Here is a 21,066-nt window from a genome sequence, read left to right as displayed (position 1 = left end):
ACTCCCCACATACTGCACGAAACGTGTGATTTCTACCATTGCCACACAAAACCCTAGCATAATCTAATCTAATACAGAGAGTCCAACAAATGTGTATGGTGGATGCAAAAATGAATGATGCTACAGGAGGTACATAAAAAGTGTGTTGGGCAGGTTTTGGGCCATATTGTACAAATGTTCTTTTTTTTGTTTTTTTTCTTAAGCAGTCTTGGACATTATCTGGAAAATTGAGCAATACCACCACAGCACAATGAGAATAAGCCGTATCCGTTTTCAGATGCTAAATTTGCAAAATACACCAAAAAAGGATATAAAAGAATAGGTGCCTTGGCCTACAATTGTTCTTGGCATGCTGGCACTGGAGTCTTTCTCTGACACTGTGATTGCCTACCATTGGATCTGCTGGTGCCAGCCCACCCGCTGCATCTGATACACAATGCACTCACCATCACTACTTCCTGCTCCTGCATTTGGTGTTAGGAACACACATTTTCACTGCATCTTCGATCACATTGCCATTTCTGTGAAAGGCGATTGTTAATTCCAGGGTGAGAAATAATAAGCCATCTCTTACAATTGGAAATACATGATATAACTGAAGAGGCTAAATTTAGCCAAAAGTATATTGTGTTCTTAAAAATTCCAATGGAAGAGCAGTCACAACTGGTATATGTTGGGACGGAAAAGTCCTCTGCATGGTAATCAACATGTACTCCTGTCTTGAGTGCCCAACTGTACTGTTTTCTGGATCCCTAATGTTGATTTTTTTGTTGCCATAGTCAAACATGGATCATGCATGTGTGTCATGACATAGACCTGTCCCATGGATTTCAGTCTTGTTCAACCAGGAGGGATGCCAAGCGCTCTACCTTCATAGTTGTTTAACATTACTGCTTTCTACAGGAGCGAAGCCGTGTGAGCACAGTGGTGGCAGCATACCATGTATAGATCAGTAGAAGTAAATAGATCCTTTTTGACCTGTGTCACTGGAGTGAGGTATACATGCGCCTTCACTTTTAAAAGGTCTGCTACTGTGTACTTAACTCACCCTTGGCCTACATCAGTTAGACGTGAAGTGCTGTGCAGTGCAGGAATGGTCCTCACCTGAGAGTGGTACAATACAGGGATAGAGAAGTGTTGTGCAGTGCATGGTAAGTGGATATACTTGGTGTATGTGTACCTGTGAGGAGTACAATACATGAAGGGTGTAGAGTTGTTCAGAGCCCGCATGGTGAATGCAAGCGGCACAATACAGAACAACTACAGTTCACAGCAGTGCACACAGTGTGAATGTGTGTGCTTAGCGTATGTGTGCCTGTGGTGGCACAATTGAAGGAGGTAATGTTGCTGGACAGTGTGTATGCTATGTACATACAGTGAGTACAAGTGTGCCTGCAATGATACATTACATAGATAACCCTGGATTTCATTTTGGGAGGCCCAGGCCTGCCTGGTGAAAACATAAGAAGGTAGAGGAATCCCCCAGACATATTTGTGTAATGCTTCATTCCTGTTAATTGTGTAGGACACACTGGAGGAGAGAGAATGAGGCTCCCATGTACACTTCAAAGAGTGCTCCTTGATTCAGTGAAAGGTTAGAAAGAATGGGCTAGGACACATTTCAGGAAAGCCATGGGGCTGATAAGAGAATCATAAAGCGTGGGTCTGGGAACCCAAGATTAACCTTTTGATGCACATATCATTGTGGCTGACCTCCACTGTGAACTCTAGTCATTCCCATTGCCCGTGTAGTGGCACTATATGCTTTGGCGTCTCTCTTTCTGTGACAGACAGCTTTTCAACAGTAAGAGGGAGAGCAGAGGTATGTACTTACAAAGAAGCAGAACTCCAACATAAAACTTCAAAGACCCAGATCCTAAAATCACATTTGGTGTCTGGAAATGGACTATAAGAAAGGGAGATTGAAACCCCAAAAATTGACATCTACCAAGCAGCCAGGCAATTTGTGTGAGGAAGGGAAGATCTGCAAGACTTCTGCCTGTGACCAAGACTGGGGCCCAAATCTGCTAGTCTCCTTGCTGGGTGAGGGTACATCAACCAGGACCACCTTCTCTGGAGCCTGGAGCACCAGTGCCCTCCTGCTCACCAAGACCAGTGTGCCCTGAGCAGAAGAGGAGAGCTTTGGTGGGAGTGAGATCCATTGGGAAGCCCTGTCGAGTGGACCCCTGGTGTGAGGTCTAAGGAGATGCTGCACCAGTAGGGTCATTGCCTGTGTACAGAACTGAGGCAGCAACCCCTGTATGCCAGGAGAGGGCCGCTGTGAAGATAGCCATGTAAAAACATTGCTGTACAGTACGTGCAAAAGCCTGTGCAGCATTGTTGCAGTGACCCCCGTGAGTCAGGAGGGGCCTTTGTGGCAAAGACTGTCTGGAGATCAAGGCACCGAAGCCTGCAGCAACACCATGTACCAGGAGGGGCCACCATGGTAAGGACTGCTGTGCGGTGTGGGCCAAAGCCTTGTGTGCCAGTAATGCAGCAACCTGTAGAAGAGTAATTAATTTCCTAAAGAAAGGAAACATAAACACGTTCAGAGTGCAGTCATGGATATTTATTAGTAACACCTGAGAGATACAGAATGGCAAGTTCCAAACTGCACTCTGACAGTTCTTGTTTCAGTTAGTCAGAAGTCATATCATTGCAATACATTGAGGGATACGACTCATTTTGGAACCAGATGTTGTGTGCAAAGCGCAAGACAGTGCACAAGAAATAGAGCCCGGTGCAACCTCCATTTGGAGAAGGCTGTTAGCACATAATTTGTGTTTGCCTAAGAATACAGCACTGGACCAGTTTCTGATAAGTTGACAGGGTATTTTGAGAGTGGCACATTTGGTGTCACCCATACAAGAATGTACTAAGTATACGCATTTTTTTTTTTAAAAAGTGGCCTTGTGCAATATTAAAACTAGCGGAACAAGCAGAGGATCAGGACTTATACATGTTGTTTTAGACACATACAAGACACTTCTCAGGAACTTAGTAGCCTGCAAAACATAACTTAGAAACCCATACCCTTTGCATGCAACAGCAGAGCATAGTGTTCAAAATGGTCTTAGAATTTAAACAAAATGAATGACATAAAAATACAAACTGGAAGCTAAATAGACTAAAAGACAAAAATATACAAATATTCTTTCTCAAACCCTATATGCCAGGAGGGGCTGCTGGGAATAATTGTGCCGTGTGGATCAGTCAGGAGCCCATGAACTGTGAGCATTGTTGACTGATAGGTCACCAAGAGCAATGAGAACTGTAATAGCATGACCTCGTGGACTGAGTGAGGAAACAATAGAAGTGGGATTGAGATCAGGAGCATGGGAATCTTCCCCCATTCGGAAGCTTGAAAACGTACCTGGCAGGATGAACGCCGAAACACCTCTGAATGCTGCTGAAGCGCGATACCATAGGCTAAGGAGAGAGCCTGCACTTGCTGAGTGCTACTGTTAAGTCCGCATGCAGCTGACTCACCTGAGCAGGACTGGAGCTGTTGAGAGTGCCCACGACCATGCACTCTACAAGATGCTGGCACACTTCCTGCTGGAGCAATTAAGACTTGTTAGGGGCACACCGGGCCTAGGGGACTCGCTGCTTAAAGAGCTGTGCACTAAGATATTTTTTATTGCACTTCATGAGTCAGAGTGGACTCTTGAGATAAGGCCTGCCAGCTTCTGAAGTTCTAGAAGGGAAGATGTGACGTGCTGTTTGTTTAAAAGTAAAAGAGGCATGCAGTATAGCATAATAGCAATGTTCAGCAGAAATGCAATAGGAAAGACGAATGATGCCTTTATTTATGTATTAGCCCCTGATGGTGCTGTTTGTTATTGTTTATAGATAGATGTTCCCCTTTTTATTGTGTAGAAATTGTGTGTAGATCTCTAGTAGAACTCATTATCAAGCTAATAAAGAATTAAATTGCATGAAGAAAGATGGCGCCTGTTCTCATTGTTGAAACACAGGGCGAGTGGCAACAAAAAACAAAAAAAAACTACTTTCTATGACATTTAAATACCTGTTAAAAGTTGTACATTGGTGGGAGAATTGGCATGTTGCTGAAGGGTAAAATTAGGAAACTTATCGTGGGATGTGGCAGGAGGAGGGGCAGAAAGTTCTGTCACTATATTGTTCTTGTTTTGCGCACATCAATCCAAGCTACGTCCAGTTGTTCTGAAGTCAACATAAATTTACTGTAACATTAAAGTTTGCAAAAGGGGGTTCACCCTTTCAAAGGAATTTGACAACAAATATATTGGTTACATTCACACACCCAGGGCGCCAGCTTATATATATATATATATATATACATATATATATATATATATATATATATATATATTAACTAAGTTGGTTTTCTATCGCTTCCTCAAGATTTCTTAAGACTTATGGTCATTGATTGATCTTACCTATGATTAATGAGCACTATTGATATTCCATCTTACAGGTAACGGTAAGGGAAAGCATTGTAAACATAAAGGTCACATTGCCCTAACTATAAAGTTTTAAAATATGTACTTCTCAATAGAAACTGAGTATATGATTATGTGTGAGAAAAAGAGAAATCTACACCATGATGATTGACACACAGAAATATATTATTTATTTAACTCTTTCGTCTAGTGCTTATCTGTCACATGGTATCCATTTTGCAGAATTTAATGCTCACTCAGCAAACAGAGCTAAAAAGTTGGATACAAAAGAATGACAGTTCTTTACATTAAAGTGCACTCCTATGTCATCAGATGCCAAGATGGTAAATGTGGTTCTATACAAGTGACTGCATCTGATGATGGGCTTTTGTTCTGGAAGGCTGTGTGATTTTGGTTTGCAGGAAGATATTGACCACTACATAAAACTTCATCTGTAGAGAAAAGGCTATCATACATTTGAAGGTTTTTAAGGAATCATTTTGGACCCTCAGTACCACAAAAGCTTAATACAGACATTTTGTATTTTTTTTAAATTACCACATTAATTCATTGCAATTAGGACAACAAAGCAGATGTAAATACAATACCTGGATGTTAGAATGGCTATCAGCAGTAGTGAACCAGAAGAGGTTGCCTTTAAATATTTTTTCCATCGTAATTCAGAATAAAGCAGAATAGAAAAGGCCAAATTTACTCTACTAAACAATGGGCGCAAGAAAGAAATTGAGTTCTGAGCACACAACGGTTTCAGGCACAAAATGCTGCCAGTACACACTTTAGGTAAGTTGCATCTACCACAAAACACACATGCATTCATAGGCCAAAGAATGCTCTGTCATTAAGCATTGTCAAAAGTATAATGAAGAATGTGTAATGGTTTAGTTCAGGAATTCAGGGATATAAGGTCACATGTCTTTGAGTGCTTTTCCATCTAATATCTGTAACTTGCAAGTCAACTATTGTTTACTATATGTAATAAATTATTGAATTGATTTTTATTTAAAAAACACGCCTGTTGTGCATTTGAGAAAAACCTCTGAGGTAGTTTAAACAGGGCTTAGGTGCAGCCTGCATGAGCAGGAGTGAGGTGGATTCCGTTGTGCGTTTCTCCCTGTTGCGACAGTTAGTAAATACTGTCTTTGCATTGCCAAGAAGAGTATACATATTTATTCCAGTATTGGGAGTTCTTGTTACCCCGCAACAGTTGGTGAGTCAGCCAAGAGATTCCTTTGTCCACCCCTATGTGATCGCCGGTACCAAAAGACCGCCTACCCACCCTTTGCAGAGAGACCAGTGTGCAAATGTTTATGAGGTAAGCAGATGCAGTGTTTAAGCTGAAGTTCTACCTGTACACAGGGTTGGGAAGGATCCAGAGACTACTGTCTTTTTAAGGTGGGGATAAAGCGGCTCACGATCCTTGTTCATGAATAGCGTGTTCTTCTTGGCAATGTTAAATGCATATGTAAATATGATGCAAATGTAAGATTTAAGTTCATAAGAGACAGAAGGGAACAACATGTGACTTTTTATTGATGGATGGTGTACATGTGTTGCACAATCAACAAGGCACCTACATAACTAGTTATCCTGTGATTCCCAACAGCGGGTTGAAAGTAGCCTATGTAGGAATCTGACATTGGAAAGGTGCCGATATGTGTTCCATTTGACCCGGAGGTACAGCTAAAAACCTGGTGTCTCTAAACTGTACCTCCAGTTAAAATCTGAACACTCAAATTCCCAACCCTAGACCTAATGTCTGTCAGTCATTCCATGGTTTCTAAAACACATGTTCTGAAAAGAATATCTTCTGGGGAGTGGAGAAAGGTGGCAAAAGTTAAAGTAAAAGTATTAAACACTCCTAATCATGGCGACCCCCGTAGAGCATATGCAATAGGTATTCCCCAGTGATTAGAAGAAATTACAAAAGTATAGCCTGGAGTGTTTAAAGCCAGTGTAAAGCATACATATCCTTGGCCAAAATAAGGAACGTTCAACGATAGGATAATTGAGCACGTTGTCACATACCTCTGAAGTCAGTGTGCAGGAGCCAAATTAAAGAAAATGGAAGCCACCATAGCTTAATGGGGAATATTTTGTGAAAAGGGAAAAGGTTCCTCACAAGGAGCTCTCCCATCTGTTCCTCCACCCCTATATTACCCTATGTGCACCACACCCACCGTGCCCAGCATCTACCCACTAGTGCAGCTGCATGAAGCAGCAATAGGGTTTGAGAACCCTGAAATTGGAACCCCTCCACACTCCTTGATTGCAACCGCCAAGGTAACCCTACAAATACCAAACCCAAAGAAGGCAAGCCCTCCTAGGCAGCAAACTAGGGTACTGGACCACCAATTTTCAGGGCAGTTACAGGTGCATTTCTTACTGCATCTAGATCCACCCTTTCCCTAGCATGATAAGCGCAAAGAACAGAGTTCAGGGGATAGTGATGACCAGTCACATATTGCATCAGCAACGTCACAGTTGCTTCTGAAAAGGGATATTACAGGTAGAGTAATTAGAGAACAAGTCCACCCCACAGCAAAGGGTTGCAGAGAATGCAGGGTAGAGAGACTGTGCATAGGACTATAGATTTGACATGACAGCCAATATATCAGGAAAGGGAGCAGGAGCATAGAAAGACTGACGATAGTCCACCCTCTTGGCAGAAGGAAAAGGGTGTGTAGTAGTCTCACCAGAGACTGTGCAGGACTGGCTATCACGCAGTGAGAGTAGGAGAGGGACAAGTGAATTGAGGAGAGAAGTGTATGACAATGTGTTAGAAATGGGGTCTTTTCTTGGCAGTCGGTTTGCACCTTGTCCAAGTAAGGACTCACACTCTAGTCAGGATAAGAGAGATACCCAAATTAGATAACCCCTGCTCACCCTCTTGATAGCTTGGCACGTGCAGTCAGGCTTATTTTAGAAGCAATGTGTAAAGCTTTTGAACATAACACACAGTAATACAGTGAACACTACAAAAGGACACCACACCAGTTATAGAAAAATAGCCAATATTTATCTATGTAAAACAAGATCAATATGAGAAAAATCTAACATACCATAATAATTTTTCAAGAATTACTTAAAAATACAGTTCTTTGAAGTCAATAGCTCAGTATGGGGCTATCACAGCGTAGTGGACAACAAATCCAACAGTTCAGCAGGCCACGGTGTTGAGGGCCAGCAACAGTGACTGGAAGACCCACAAATGCAGGGTGTCGTGATCGCTGAGATGAGGTCCAAAGTGCAATGTCGCTGGAGTCGCAGGCATCGATTCCGGAGGTCAGTGCGGGGGTCGTCAAGCCCCTGAAATCACACGCGTTGCAGATCGAACTCCAGGCTGATGACGAAGTCAGGAGCGCTGGCGTGGATGGCGTCGGGACTGCGGTGCGAAGCGGGATGATGCGACATGCGGTGCCCACAGGTCACGGTGCAGGCAGCGGCTTGTGACGTGTCCTGCAGGATCGGAGAGACCAGGGCTGCAGTGTGAAGCAGGGAGCTGTGACGTGTAGTGTCTCCAGGTCACGGTGCAGGTAACGGCATCATCCTTGCTATAAAGGGCTATTGTCGGAAGACCCAAGATGGCGGTGCAGAGCGGGGCAGGCTTAGTGCAGCATCCACGGGTCGTGGTACACATCGGGGCATCTGTTGACAAAACTGGAGTCGATGGCACCGGGTCAGTGGGCCGAGGCTGCGGTTTGGGATGGGATGGTGCTTTGTGTACCTCACGAGCTGTGTCAACAGGCCACAGTACAGGCAGTGGTGTTGGTGTCAGCATTGAACATCTTCGTTGGGGAGGCTAAGGCTGCGGTGTGAGCAAGGCGATGAGCACTGCGGGGCCCACAGGTCACGGTGCAAGCAGTGGCTCGGTGACAGCATCAGGTGGAGGCGGCGCTGAGACCACAGTTGCAGTGTGCCTTGGGGCATGGCTCATGGTGTCGTCAGGTCATGGTACAGTCTGTTGTGGCGGTGACGGCATTGCAGTTGTTTTTCTTCTGTTGCAGCGCAAAACACACAGTTCCTAGACCTGTAGGCAGATGAAGCTGAAGACTTTGATATCCATGAGACTTACAACAGGAGGCAAGCTCTACTCTAAGCCCTTAGAGAAACGTCACAAGCAGGATGCACAGCAAAGTCCACTCTTTGCCCTCTTTAAAGCAGAAGCAGCAACTGCATGCCAACCCAGCAAAGCACACACAGCAAAGGGGCAGTACTCCTCCTCCAGCTCTTCCGCTCTTTTCCTTGGCAGCGGTTCCTCTTGATCCAGAAGTGTTCTAAAAGTTGGGGGTTTCGGGTCCACTACTTATACCCAGTTCAACCTTTGAAATAGGAAAACTTCAAAGGAAAGTCTCTGTTGTTGAGAAGATCCTGCCTTGCCCAGGCCTGGCCTCCGACACACACCAGGGGGTCGGAGACTGCATTGTGTGAGAGCAGGCGCAGTCCTTTCAGGTGTAAGTGACCACTCCTCCCTGCACTTTAGCCCAGATGGCCCATCAGAATATGCAGGCTACATCCCAGTTCTCTTTGTGTCACTGTCTAGAGGGAATTCACAACAGCCCAACTGTCAGTCTGACCCAGACGTGGAATACACAAGCAGGCAAAGGAACAGAATGGTTTAAGCAAGAAAATGTCCACTTTCTGAAAGTGACATTTTCAAACAGACAATTTAAAAACCAACTTTACAAAAAGATGTGTGTTTAAATTGTGAGTTCAGAGACCCCAAACTCCATATCTCTATCTACTCCCAAAGGGAAGCTGCACTTAAGCTATTTAAAGGCAGCCCCAATGTTAACCTAGGAGAGAGATAGGCCTTGCAACAGTAAAAAAAAAAAAAAAAAAAATTGGCAGTATTTCACTGTTAGGATGTGTAAGGCATACCAGCTCATGTCCCACCTTCTAAATACACTGCATGCAGGGGGCTACCTAGGGCCTACCTTAGGGGTGCCTTATATGTACAAAAAGGGAAGGTTTGGGTCTGTCAAGTGGGTACACTAGCCAGGCCGAATTGGCAGTTTAAAACTGCACACACAGACACTGCAGTGGCAGGTCTGAGACATGCTTAGAGGGCTACCTATGTGGGTGGCACAATCACTGCTCGAGGCCCACCAGTAGCATTTGATTTACAGGTCCTGGGCACCTCCGGTGCACTTTACTAGGGACTTACCAGGAAATCAAATATGTCAATCGTGATAAACCAATCACCAATACAATTACATAGGGAGCACTTGCACTTTAGCATTGAGCAGCAGTGGTAAAGTGTGCAGAGACAATAAACCAGCAAAAACAGAGTCCTAAATACCATAAAAACAGGAGGTCAGAAGGCAAAAAGACAGGGGACACAGGCCTAAAGATGCCAGGTCTGACACAGACTTTACAAGACAAGCTCAAAGATGTTTTGGGAAGTTAGCGAATAGCATAGAATCCATACAACAGTGTGTGGAGAGCATGGGTGAACTGATCAAACCCAAGAAGAAAGTCACCCTACTTATGATATCCAAGAGAGATCACTCAATTACTTAGACTACACAAGGGGTGAATGGACACTGCCTAAACCAACTGATGCAATGGAAAGAGAGCGAGATGTGCTCCCTAGAAGTAGGAAACCCAAAGCTATAGAGCTTGAGCGTTACACTTTACACTTCCAAAACATCCATGGCCAGCCAGAACCCAGCATGGGATCCAGTGAGGGTGGGGGACGGGTGACACCCCACAACAGATCAGCACATTAAATGAGTGCCCACGCAAATTTGTGCAGCCCAGACCTTACTCCCAGTGGGACCATCCCTGAAAGAGAAAATAGCTGGCACATTGTTGTACTATTTGTAGATAATTTAGCAGACTGGACTGAGCGGTTAGCTCCACAAATTAGTCCATGGCCACAAGATGGGTCCTTTGACCCACATGACATGGCGAATGCTGTAGAGCGCATTGTGCATGCTGAGGGTGATCTAGATTGGGAGTACTCTTACATGAGGAAATATCTATGTATATGGCAGAAGAACGCCAGACAGCACCATTCCGAGTGTGCCACCTTCCCTTTGAATCAGATGTCTCTGATAAGTCAGGGATGTAGGGCACCACATTATGTTTTTTATGGCCACAAATGGACAATGAATACCTCAGAAAACATGTGCCACTACAAGGAGCAGGGAAATGGATCAGGCATCTCCCTGGCAGTAGGGGATATAAAAAGCCTGCTTAGTTCCCTCATAGGGGTTAAAACAGACACAGTAGTTCAAAAAGCTGGAGGTAGAAATGTGGTTCTCACTAATACCAGGTGTGATGGGTCTCCATTGAATTTTGTCAGATCTGTAGTGTGGGATCATCTAAGGAAAATGTACCCTAGTAGACCAGACATCGGATCACCCATGACTCAGTTTATGCAAGCAAGTGATGATCCCGCACAGTACTTCAGTAAGAGCAATACGATTTAAAAAAATGGTCCCAGGAAGTAAATCAGGGCTGGGAAGTGACAGGAGGTAGTGCTGCACTGTTCTATCATGTATTCAAGAAAGGGTTGCCTCCTGACGTGCAGAACAGCTAAGATAACATAGTGACACTGGAAGCTAAGCCCTGGCCCTAAAATTAAGCACAACTAATCCATTTTTGCTAGAAAACAGGAAGTAGCAGAGAAAGCATCATCCAAGTTGGTGCAGTGAAATTAGTGAAGAAAGGAGCAATGGAAGGATGCTGTAGTTGCCGCACCCACTCAGATGACTGCAGTGTCAGTGGACAGTCAGGGACTAACCGACAACAGTACCTGCAACAGCAGAACAATGTAAAGTCACAAGGGAGTAGTAGAGGAGGACGAGGGGAAGTAGGAAGAGGTAGAATGGGTCCTCCAAAAAGGGATCAGGCATGTTGTTAATGTCAGAGGTTTGGGCATCTTAAAATAGATTGCAATATGAAGAGATGAGATGAGGATGTGACAGTAAAGCCACAGCAAAGTCTACAAATAATATATGTGCCCCAGACACCTTCGCAGAATGTGCAGCTGCCAGCAATGCCCCAAGGGCAGCATGGACTGCCTCAACAGAGCTACGAAGGGGAAGAAATCCTTTCCAGGGGAACCCTGTAGGAGAATACACACAATGAGGGTGCTTACAGAGTATCTCTGTGTCCAGTCCTGTCATTAACGAACAGGCCAGATGAGGAACTCATTATGGTGGTCGGTATCAATGACACAAGGTATGTATTCCTCATAGATACAGGAGCAACAGAATCATGTATAAGAGAGGGGGACCTTTTCGGTCTCCAACAGATCCATGGGCACATAGAGATTCTCTGGGAAAGTTGTTAGGGTTCCTTTTACCAAACCAGTGAAGATGGAAGTAGGCGGGAGGTACCTTGATGGCTGGTTACTGTTCTCTGCAGCTGCACCAGTAAAGTTGTTAGGAAGAGATCTGATGGCAAAATTATATCAGGGCCATTCATTATAAACCAGATGGTAGCATGATTTGTTCCACACCTACATTCCCACCTTCCAGAATCATGACACTAATGGTAGGTTCCGCTAGCATAGACCGAACTAGAGCACAGCCCACTAACATTGAGTCATTTACTACAGTGCCATACACCAACATAGCAGAGAGACCAGAGTTACTGGGAAAGGAGATTCAGTTACCCAAAGAATTCCTTTTTGAACAACAGGAACAGGATTGTGGGCTGTCACATGCCGAGGTGATATTACAGATAGAGACTTTGGAATTAACACCGACCTATGGCGCTCTAATAGTCAGCGACCATAATACTGTTTTGTGAGCATGTGTCATCTTCCTGGAACCAGGAAAGATGGTTAGGGAGATACTGGATGACCAACTGTTTGATGCTGACTCCAAGGAAACGGTTGTACTTTTTCCAATAAGACATACCACTAAGGACTGTGTTAGAAATCAGATCACCCACATCAAGCAGAGCGTTTGATTCAGTAAAATAAGCAGATCTGTCACAAGTACCAGACTCCTTGTGGAATAAGGGTCACCAGGATGTTGGCCTTATCTGTATTACTGCACCGTTCTAGAGTACTTTAAAGGAAGTTGACCTTTTACCCAGAGTGAAGCAAATCCCCTGTCCAAGGAGGCAGATGAGGGCATTGCCCCTACTATACAGGCATTGCCAGAACAGGGAGTAATTTACCCTCAAGTGTCCCCTTGCAACACTCCTATTTACCTGGTCAAGAAAGCCAAAGGCATAGTTCAAGACCTGCGCCCTTTGAACAGCCATTTTACTAGAGATCCCAATTGTCCCTGATCCCTTCATCATCTTCACAAATATTCCCCTGGATGCCAGGTATTTCTCAGTTATTGACCTAAATAAAGCCTTTTTCAGCATCCCTCTCGATCCAGCCACTATCTTGACAATGTTCTCATATTGCGGGGCTCAGTACTTGTACTCTTGTTTGCCCCAAGGGTATCGCGAGCCCCAGCATGTTAAGAATGCTCTGCAAAATTTAAATGTGACAGTACTCTGTTGCAATATGTCAATGACATGTTGATTTGTAGTCCCACTCAGCAACAGTGCAGAAGGACACTATGGTGGTCATTATGACAATGGCGGTCTATTCCGAAGAGTGCTGTGGTGAAGGCTGCCAACAGACCACTGTGGAGGCGGTAATTCGCCCACCAGATTATGACACACAAACAGAAAACCGACAGAAATCAGCCACAAACACAAGTCCGCCAGACCCAACGAAGGCGAAAAGCTGTCAGACCCACCACCCGCACCGCTACGCCAGCAATACACCACCCTCAAAATAATGACTCACGAATCAACACAGCGGACATTCAACAGCAGTCAACCATGGGCGGTGCACCCCACCGAGGCAGGATTGGGCACCCAACACCACTTCAAGCCAACAATGGCTAGAACAAACACACAACCTACACACCTACCAACAGCACTAAAAACACCCACCCACATAACCCACAATCCTTTCCAAACACGGAAAGACTGCTACACCTTGCCAGGCCAATCCCTTAGAAAACTGCTCACACTCACCACATCTACCTACGCATCAGTCACGCATCACACATCATACACCCTACCGCAACACTGAACATCCTCTGCACAACACACAATAGGCTTGTCCCCACAAATGCACCCCAGTTTCACTGATGAGGAGTTGCGGGTGATGGAGGAAAACGTCAGGATAGAGCCACAGCTGTTTGGTGCAGCAGATATCCATTACCAGGAAAATGGAGCTATGGCAGAGGATTGTGGACAGAATGAACTCCGTGGGCCACGCACAAGGGACGACATCCGAAAGAGGTGGGAATGACCTACGGGGGAAGGTGCATTCCATTGCATCAAGGCACCAGGTCGCCATCATGAGGACTGGCAGTGGACCCCTACCTCGTCCACCACAATTGACAGCATGGGAGGAAGAGGTCTTGGCAGTCCTGCATCCTGAGGGCTTCACTGAAGGGCTGGACAGTGGTAAGTCACCTTTATTAACCTACCTCCACCGATACCTGCAAGGCATGTCACCCCCTCACCCCGACTCCCTGCACCCCACTCCATCCCACAAAGTGCACCACCCCAATGACCACACTTAAATGCGTACCCCTGAAATGCCCTAGCCACTGCAAGCACATCCCCCCCAGCTCAGCATGCACACCCACCAGCAATGAATTGACAGCATGTACTACTACCAATCCCACAATCCATCATCATACACAACTAAAGTTGGGAGGACAACACCAAACCCATAGGGAAAGGTAGGAATGCGGAATATGTGACAAACAATGACTCTAACACATCACTTACATCCCCACAGGTGCCCCAGCCAATGTCAGCGGTGAGAGGTGCCACAGCAACCCAGTCCTCCACCAGAAGATGCCCTCAGAGTCAATAGCATCTCTGGATATTCCGAGTTTGATGAACTCCCTGTCCCATCTGGGACAACTTGTCAATCGGCTTCCACATCCCACAGTTAGTCCACCACAGCCCCCCGACTCCAACACCACAGCAGCCACTCAACGTCCCCAGACCCCTATCCCCTGGACACGTCGATAAATAGTGTGTTGACACCACACAGGCAAGACTGTGAAGGTACAGGTGTAAATGGGAGTGGGCACACTGTTCAGGGGACAGAGGTGTGGGGGTCCAGGGACAGTTGGAGGTCAGGTGTGCGCCAGGGGGAGGCCAGGCCCAGGAAACAGACTGCCCAGGAGGCACTCACACATGTCCTGGAGGCATACCAAAAATTCCAGGACAGGATGGGCCAGGTGATCACCATCATGCAGGAAAACCAGCGGCTGGAGGGGGTATACCCCCAGGAGGTCATGCAGCAGTTGCAGGGCCTAAATGCCAACATGGCCTCCATTATTGGGGTGCTGAGTGACATGGCCAAAACTATGCGGGAGAACAGCGCACACCAGCGACCCACTTCCAGTAGCCAGTCAACTCACCAGCCCTCAACATCTTCTGCAGCTAGTGGACAGGAGGACCTGCCACAAGACCCACAGGTCACCAGCCCCCCCTCCCTCTGCAGCAGAACAACAACCCTTTAAACATTCCCTGCAATCCAATCAGACACAAGAGACAGTTGCCAAGACCACCACCAGGAAATGATCCCCTCCAGAATGCCCCCCTTGTATGCCACTGAGTCACCTTGTGCACTTTGGACTGCCATTATTAATCTTCCTATGGCCCCATGGACACTGGACCTGTGCTACAAATCAGCTGGGCCACTACACTGAACGTTTCCTCAACCATCACCCCACTGTATTGCACTATCCCTTCATCATTATCACTTCAATAAACACCCTTGAACACAGCTGAAGTATTATTTATTTATCATACAGAAATGTGCACTGTATAATCCTGTGCAAATGTCCTGTAATGTGTGAATCCATCCAACAAATGTGTTTAAGCAGTCTGTAGTCATCACATCAGTGCACAGTTGTGACCACACCAACATCTGCAAAAAGGCAAGGCATAAGTGACAGTCAATTGAAATGTAAAGGCAGTGATTGGCGCAACACAGCTGGCACACATCACTTAACTAAAATAGAGATAAGAACAGAGCCACGGTCTTACCTGAGTGTCATTCGAAGTACTGCGGCATGATATGTGTCCTTTTGTCCACATCCTCCTCTTCCTCCTTCTCACTGTCTTCAGTGTCCACTGCTGCCACAGGTGCATTATCTCCCCCTCCTCTTACAGGTAGGGCACATGGTGCCCGAGGGCCACATTGTGAGGCATGCAGCAGACCTCTGCAGTCTGGCAGACCTTTTTAGGGGCATAGCATACAGCCCCACCTGTTAAATGGGGGCACCTGAACCTGGCCTTCAGTAGACCAAATGTGCGTTCTACAGCCCTCCTGGTGCGGCCATGTCCCTTATTGTACCGATTTTCAGCTCCAAATCTCAAATTCCTAAGCAGGGGTCAACATCCAGGACAGGTTTGGGTAGCCAGAGTCTCCTGGAAGAAGTGAGGGACACACATTACTCATGTACAATGACATGGAGAACAACTATAGTTGCCATACAATGACATATATTGTGTGAAGACTCAAGCTCACCTATGAGCCACACTCTGCCTCTGTGGGACGCTGCTATTCCTCAATACATAGGCATCATGCACAGATCCAGGAAACCTGGCAGTGGCGTGCGAGATGTATTGATCAGCAAGGCACACCATCTGGACATTTAGAGAGTGGTCACTCTTCCTATTCCTGTAGACCTGCTCATTTGCCCTGGGAGGGACCGAAGCAATATGGGTCCCGTCAATGGCCCCAATCACATGTGGTATGTATCCAATGACGTAGAATGCAGCCTTCATAGTAGGCAAATCTTCAACCTGGGAGAATAAGATGTAGCTGCTCATGTGTTTGAGCAAGGTAGCCAAAACCCTTCCAAGCACTATCAAAAACATTGCCTGTGACATTCCTGCAGCCAAGCCCACTGTCACCTGGAATTAACCACGTGCCAGGAAGTAGAACACTGAGAGTCCCTGTACTACAGGGGGAATTGCTGTAGCACTACGGATAGCAGGAATTAGATCAGGCTTCAATTGTGCACCCAGCTCAGTGATTGTGGCCATGTCCAGACGATAGGTGAGTTTGATGTGCCGGTCCTCCAATGTAGTCAAGTGCACAAGGGGTCTATTCACAGGGGCTTGCCTCCTCCTCCTCATCCTCTGCAGTGGTTGGTACCTAAGTGAGCCAAAATTAAAATGTGTGTGACTACAGGAAGTATGGACAATCAATATCACAGTATACAAAGCATGTATATATGTAGAAGACTGGAATTATCTAGGTGTGTACATTCGATACCAATGACGCACATAAATTTGTCCTACATAAATACTAGCATTAGGAAATGGCATCCGCCTGTTCTGTATGCAGGGACAGGTGGAAGTGACCTCACTCAGCTGGCGTTTGGTGTCATGGCGGAAGGCGGTCTGCACCTCCATGCAACTCCTCATTGGCTAACATGGAGCACAGGAACCAATGATGATCAACGCTGGCGGTGACGGTGTGCACCGCCGTGGATGTGACTGCCATTTCTTCTGTGCCACTTCACTTGATTCCTGACTCTCTACGGTTGAACATCTCCACTGCGTGTGCTGCTGTGACCTGTGTCTGGAACCTGCAATGGCCTATGCTACAGGATAAAGGACCCCAACCTTCACATCAGAGGAGCTAGAGAAGCTTGTGGATGGGGTCCTACCCCTGTATGGGCAATTGTATGGGCCTCCAGACCAACAGGTGAGTACATCATGGGTACGTTGGATGCGACATGGCTGCATTAAGATGTATGTGTGTGCTGGCAGGGGGGTTGGTTGCATTCAATGTGTATGCAGAGGTAGGGGTAAGGTGTGTACTTAATGTGGGTCATTTGCAGAATGTAAGCCATCTGAGTTCATGGTGTCCTCCTGTCTGTGTCTCCACTGGAGGTCAGCGCCCATCAAAAGAAAGGTTTGTGGTGTGCCATCGCCAAGGACGTGCGGACCCTGGGGGGCCATAGCCAGCAGAGCACCCACTGCAGGAAATGGCGGGAGGACCTGATGCGCTGGGCCCGGAAGACCGCAGAGGCCCAGCTGGGGTCCGCCTACCAACAAGGGAGGGGTGCCCCTCGTAGCCTGACCCCTCACCCCCAGTGGCCCGCATACTGGCGGTGGCCAATCCTGAGTTGGATAGGCACTTGAGGGCAGCACAGCAGCCACAAGAGGGTGAGTACAGAGTGTGTGGTATTTATTTTTTCTTGCCTGGCATGGGGTTTGGCTGGAAGGTCCTTGTCAGTGGTTGCCCAATATGCCACTTTAGATTTTCCAGTGTGGTCCTGCTTAGCTATGTAGGGTGGTATGTATATTTGGTATTGGTAAGTAGCGGTGGCAGACCCCTTTGGGACCACCCCAGCTACTAGATCTTCCGCTACCCCCGTACCAGCACCCCCATCCTAGTAGCCCCCCACCCAGTTGCCCCTGCTCGCTAACCCAGGATGGTGGGCATCTCCTTCGCCCCAGGCACATCAGGCCCGCCTGTCAGCGCTGCTGCAGTAATTGAGGAGGCTATTGACCTCCTGAGATCCATCTCTGTAGGGCAGTCAACCATAGTGAATGCCCCTGCCCAGTGGAGTGACTGGGCTGTCAGGAGTCAGGTTGGGCCTTGGACGTTTCCCTGTGGCCATTTGTTGACTGTGGACTGGCCAGTGGCCTTTGCTGTACATATGTATATATTTATTTATTTATTTTAAATTGAACTTGTTTTCCAACATCATTACAGTGGTTGGACCAGAAATGTGTGTCCTGGGTTATGTTTCTGTTGATTTACTCTGCAGATTGTTCTGAGTGTGTGGTATCTATGTTTGGTGTGTGTTGTGCATATGGGTGTGTCACTCTTCCCTCCCTCCCTCGTGTGTTAGGCAGCTGTACTCACTGTCATCATCTTCATCAGTGTTGGTGCTCCTGGACTGCCATTGCGTGGTACAGCATCGGCAGGACTTCAAGTTCGGGTTCCATGGTGGCCGCTGACTCCTCTGTGTCCCTGGAGGTGAGTGTCTCCTTATATATGATGTGTTTCCGCCAGGCTGTTGGTGGCGGTGGTCCCGCCCCAGAAATCCTGGCGGTCTGCTATGTCATAATATGGTGGGCGGGTCGTTGTCTTCCGCCTGCCCTAAGATGGCTACCGCCGTGGTCAGTGGACGGACCACACTGACGGTTCAGGTGGTTCATTGGCTGTCTGTGGGTGGGATCACCCCATGGTCATAATTTGGCGGTCTTCACTGCCAGCTTAGCGACGGTACTATCGCCATCATCGGCGTGGAGGTCAGCTGACCACCAATGCCATACTGAGGGCATATATCTCTACTGACCACTCTTGTCAGAGAGGATACAAAGTGGAGAGTGGGAAAATTCAGTACTGCCAGGAAGAAGTCCAATATTTAGGAAAATTACTGTCAGCGTGAGGTAGGTGTGTAATACAGAAAGGGCATCCTCCATCTGCCAAATAACAGAGCCAGAAACTGTCTAAAGAATGCAGACGTTTCTGGGTCTCTGTAACTACATGAGACAGTGGGTATTTGACTATGGCACGCTAATAGCCCCCTTGTTTGCTGTATCAAATAGGCAAGAGACAGAAAGAACAGGATAACATGGCCACCAGAGATAAAGGAAACTTTTCAGAAGTTAAAAAGTGAAATAAATGCTCCGGTCTTGGGAACTCCGGTTTACACTAAGGAGTTTTATTTATCCTGCCATAGCAACGGGCAGGTGATGGCATCTGTCCTCACACAGAAATATCCACCACAGCACAAACCAATCGCATACTTCAGTGGGAAGCTGGGCCTAGTCATAAAAGGAGGCTATCCCTGTGAGCAGGCTTTGGCCAATGCTAGCCTTTGCAGTACAGAACAGCACCCCCATAGTTATAGGGGCATGCTTGTTGCTCTGTGTAGAACATGTATTATTCTATTATTCATAAGGCAAAGACCTCTCCGACTACTCAGAGTTTCAAGCTATGAGGTGATACTGTCACTACTGTCTTTGAAGTTTGTGAAGTGTCATACAGTGAATCTTGTGACATTCTTTGCCCACCGAATATTAGACCCTGAGTAGGATATGCTTGACTGTGCAACACATAGTCCCAACAAATGCAGTAGTCACAGCTCAGCAGCATGGTTCCTCTGAAACACTGCAGGTCATAGAACAATTGACCTTACCTGCACATTATTATGTCCAGGCAGCAAAACCAACAGCATTATTAGCAGTCCTTAAGTCAGGAGAAGTCATTATCATATACTCAGATTCAGCATATGTAACAACCGCTGAGCACTCAAGCATCATGAGATGGAGCAGGAGAGGATTTCCTAAATCAGATGGTAGTCCTGTGATGTACAGAAACCTCTTAGAGGCTCTAATAGAGGCACTCGAGTTACCATAGGCAGTGGAAGTTGTGAAATGTACAGCACACAAGTGGACAGGATTTTGTGTCCTAGGGTAATGCACTAGCAAATCAAGCAGCTAAGTATGCAGCTAAGGGCACACTCCCAAAGATACCATCAGACCCACAAACTGTCCCTGTTATGGTGGCTCAGACTGCCTCACCAGTGGAGTCTGGATCCAAGACTTTCACAGACAACATCACGCCTCATTACACTGAGACAGTGAGATAACACCTGAGAGAACCTGCAGGAAGCTTCTTCTTTGCATGAAAAGCAGTTATGGAAAGATAAAGGTGCATCCAGTCAGGGAATGATATAGTGTAAAAAAAGCTATGTAGGGGAAAACCAGTAATGCCACAGGTTTTTGCTTGTAGTTTCCCTGGATAAGATCCATTTGCCAGCCTACACCTCCAGGGACTATTTGGCAACACAAATACAACAAGTAAGCTTTGCAGTCAGTTTGCAAAACATAATTACCATGTATCTGCACAGCTGTATGATCTGTCAGAGGCATTGCTCTAATCCCACCCTAAAAGTGTTAAGTTCCACCATTCCACAACCACAAGGTCCCTTTAAAGCCCTTCATTTAGACTTTGTGGATATGATTGATCGGTGCTGAAACTACAGGTACCTTAGTGTGGTGGCCTCCCATTTTCCCGATTGATCGAAGTAGAACAATGCGTTCATTGTGATGCCAAGTCAGCTGCCACATTCCTGGCTCGGGAAGTGATTCCAGGATGGGGATCCCAGAAGGAATCCGATCTGACAATGGCATTCATTTTTCCAGTACAATATTTGAACACATGACTGTTGGGGATAAAGGGCAAATTGTCCTCCGTGTACCACCCCCAAATAATGGTATTGTTGAGCACCTGAATAGCCTCTTGAAGAGCAAGATCAGCAAATTATGCACTACTTCAAACATAAAATGGTTTGCCCATAGCACTGTGTTCCCTGAGGAATACCCCAAGTATAGACCATCACTTGACACCCTATCAAATAGTGACACAAAGGTCTATCAATGTCCAAGTTCCTGCCACTAGAAGCAAAATGCACTGAATGATGAAATGCACTGTGTGAACTAATAAAGTGTGCAAAGTCCATCTTCAAACAGGTAACCAAGGGAAAAGAAAAGCATGCCGAGGTCGACCTCGCAGCTGTGCAAGTTGGAGATCAAGTGTTTGTACGCATTTGGGCCCGTAAATGGATGGAGAAATGTTTTGAGGCCCCCCCCA

General features: G+C 46.4%; 1 protein-coding gene across 6 annotated transcripts in view; it reads left to right on the top strand.

Annotated features, from left to right (window-relative positions):
* Positions 1-21,066, top strand: part of LOC138296313 (zinc finger protein 583-like) — a 136,491-nt gene that overhangs the window by 84,772 nt on the left and 30,653 nt on the right. The window contains exon 7 of one of the 6 annotated variants that reach the window (XM_069235346.1): positions 207-3,940. The exons of 2 other annotated variants lie outside the window; for them this stretch is intronic. In XM_069235346.1, the coding sequence (XP_069091447.1) occupies positions 207-322 (116 nt within the window). In that variant the 3' untranslated portion in view covers positions 323-3,940. Of the gene's footprint in view, positions 1-203; positions 3,941-21,066 lie in introns of those variants that run through there. 3 more of the 6 variants (XM_069235344.1, XM_069235345.1, XM_069235343.1) reach the window with 3 other exon arrangements.

This window comes from Pleurodeles waltl, chromosome 5 (assembly GCF_031143425.1).
Source record: "Pleurodeles waltl isolate 20211129_DDA chromosome 5, aPleWal1.hap1.20221129, whole genome shotgun sequence".
NCBI classification, from domain to species: domain Eukaryota; kingdom Metazoa; phylum Chordata; class Amphibia; order Caudata; family Salamandridae; genus Pleurodeles; species Pleurodeles waltl.
Note: the sequence above shows the minus strand (reverse complement) of the source record. Positions and strands in the feature narration are given on the sequence as shown.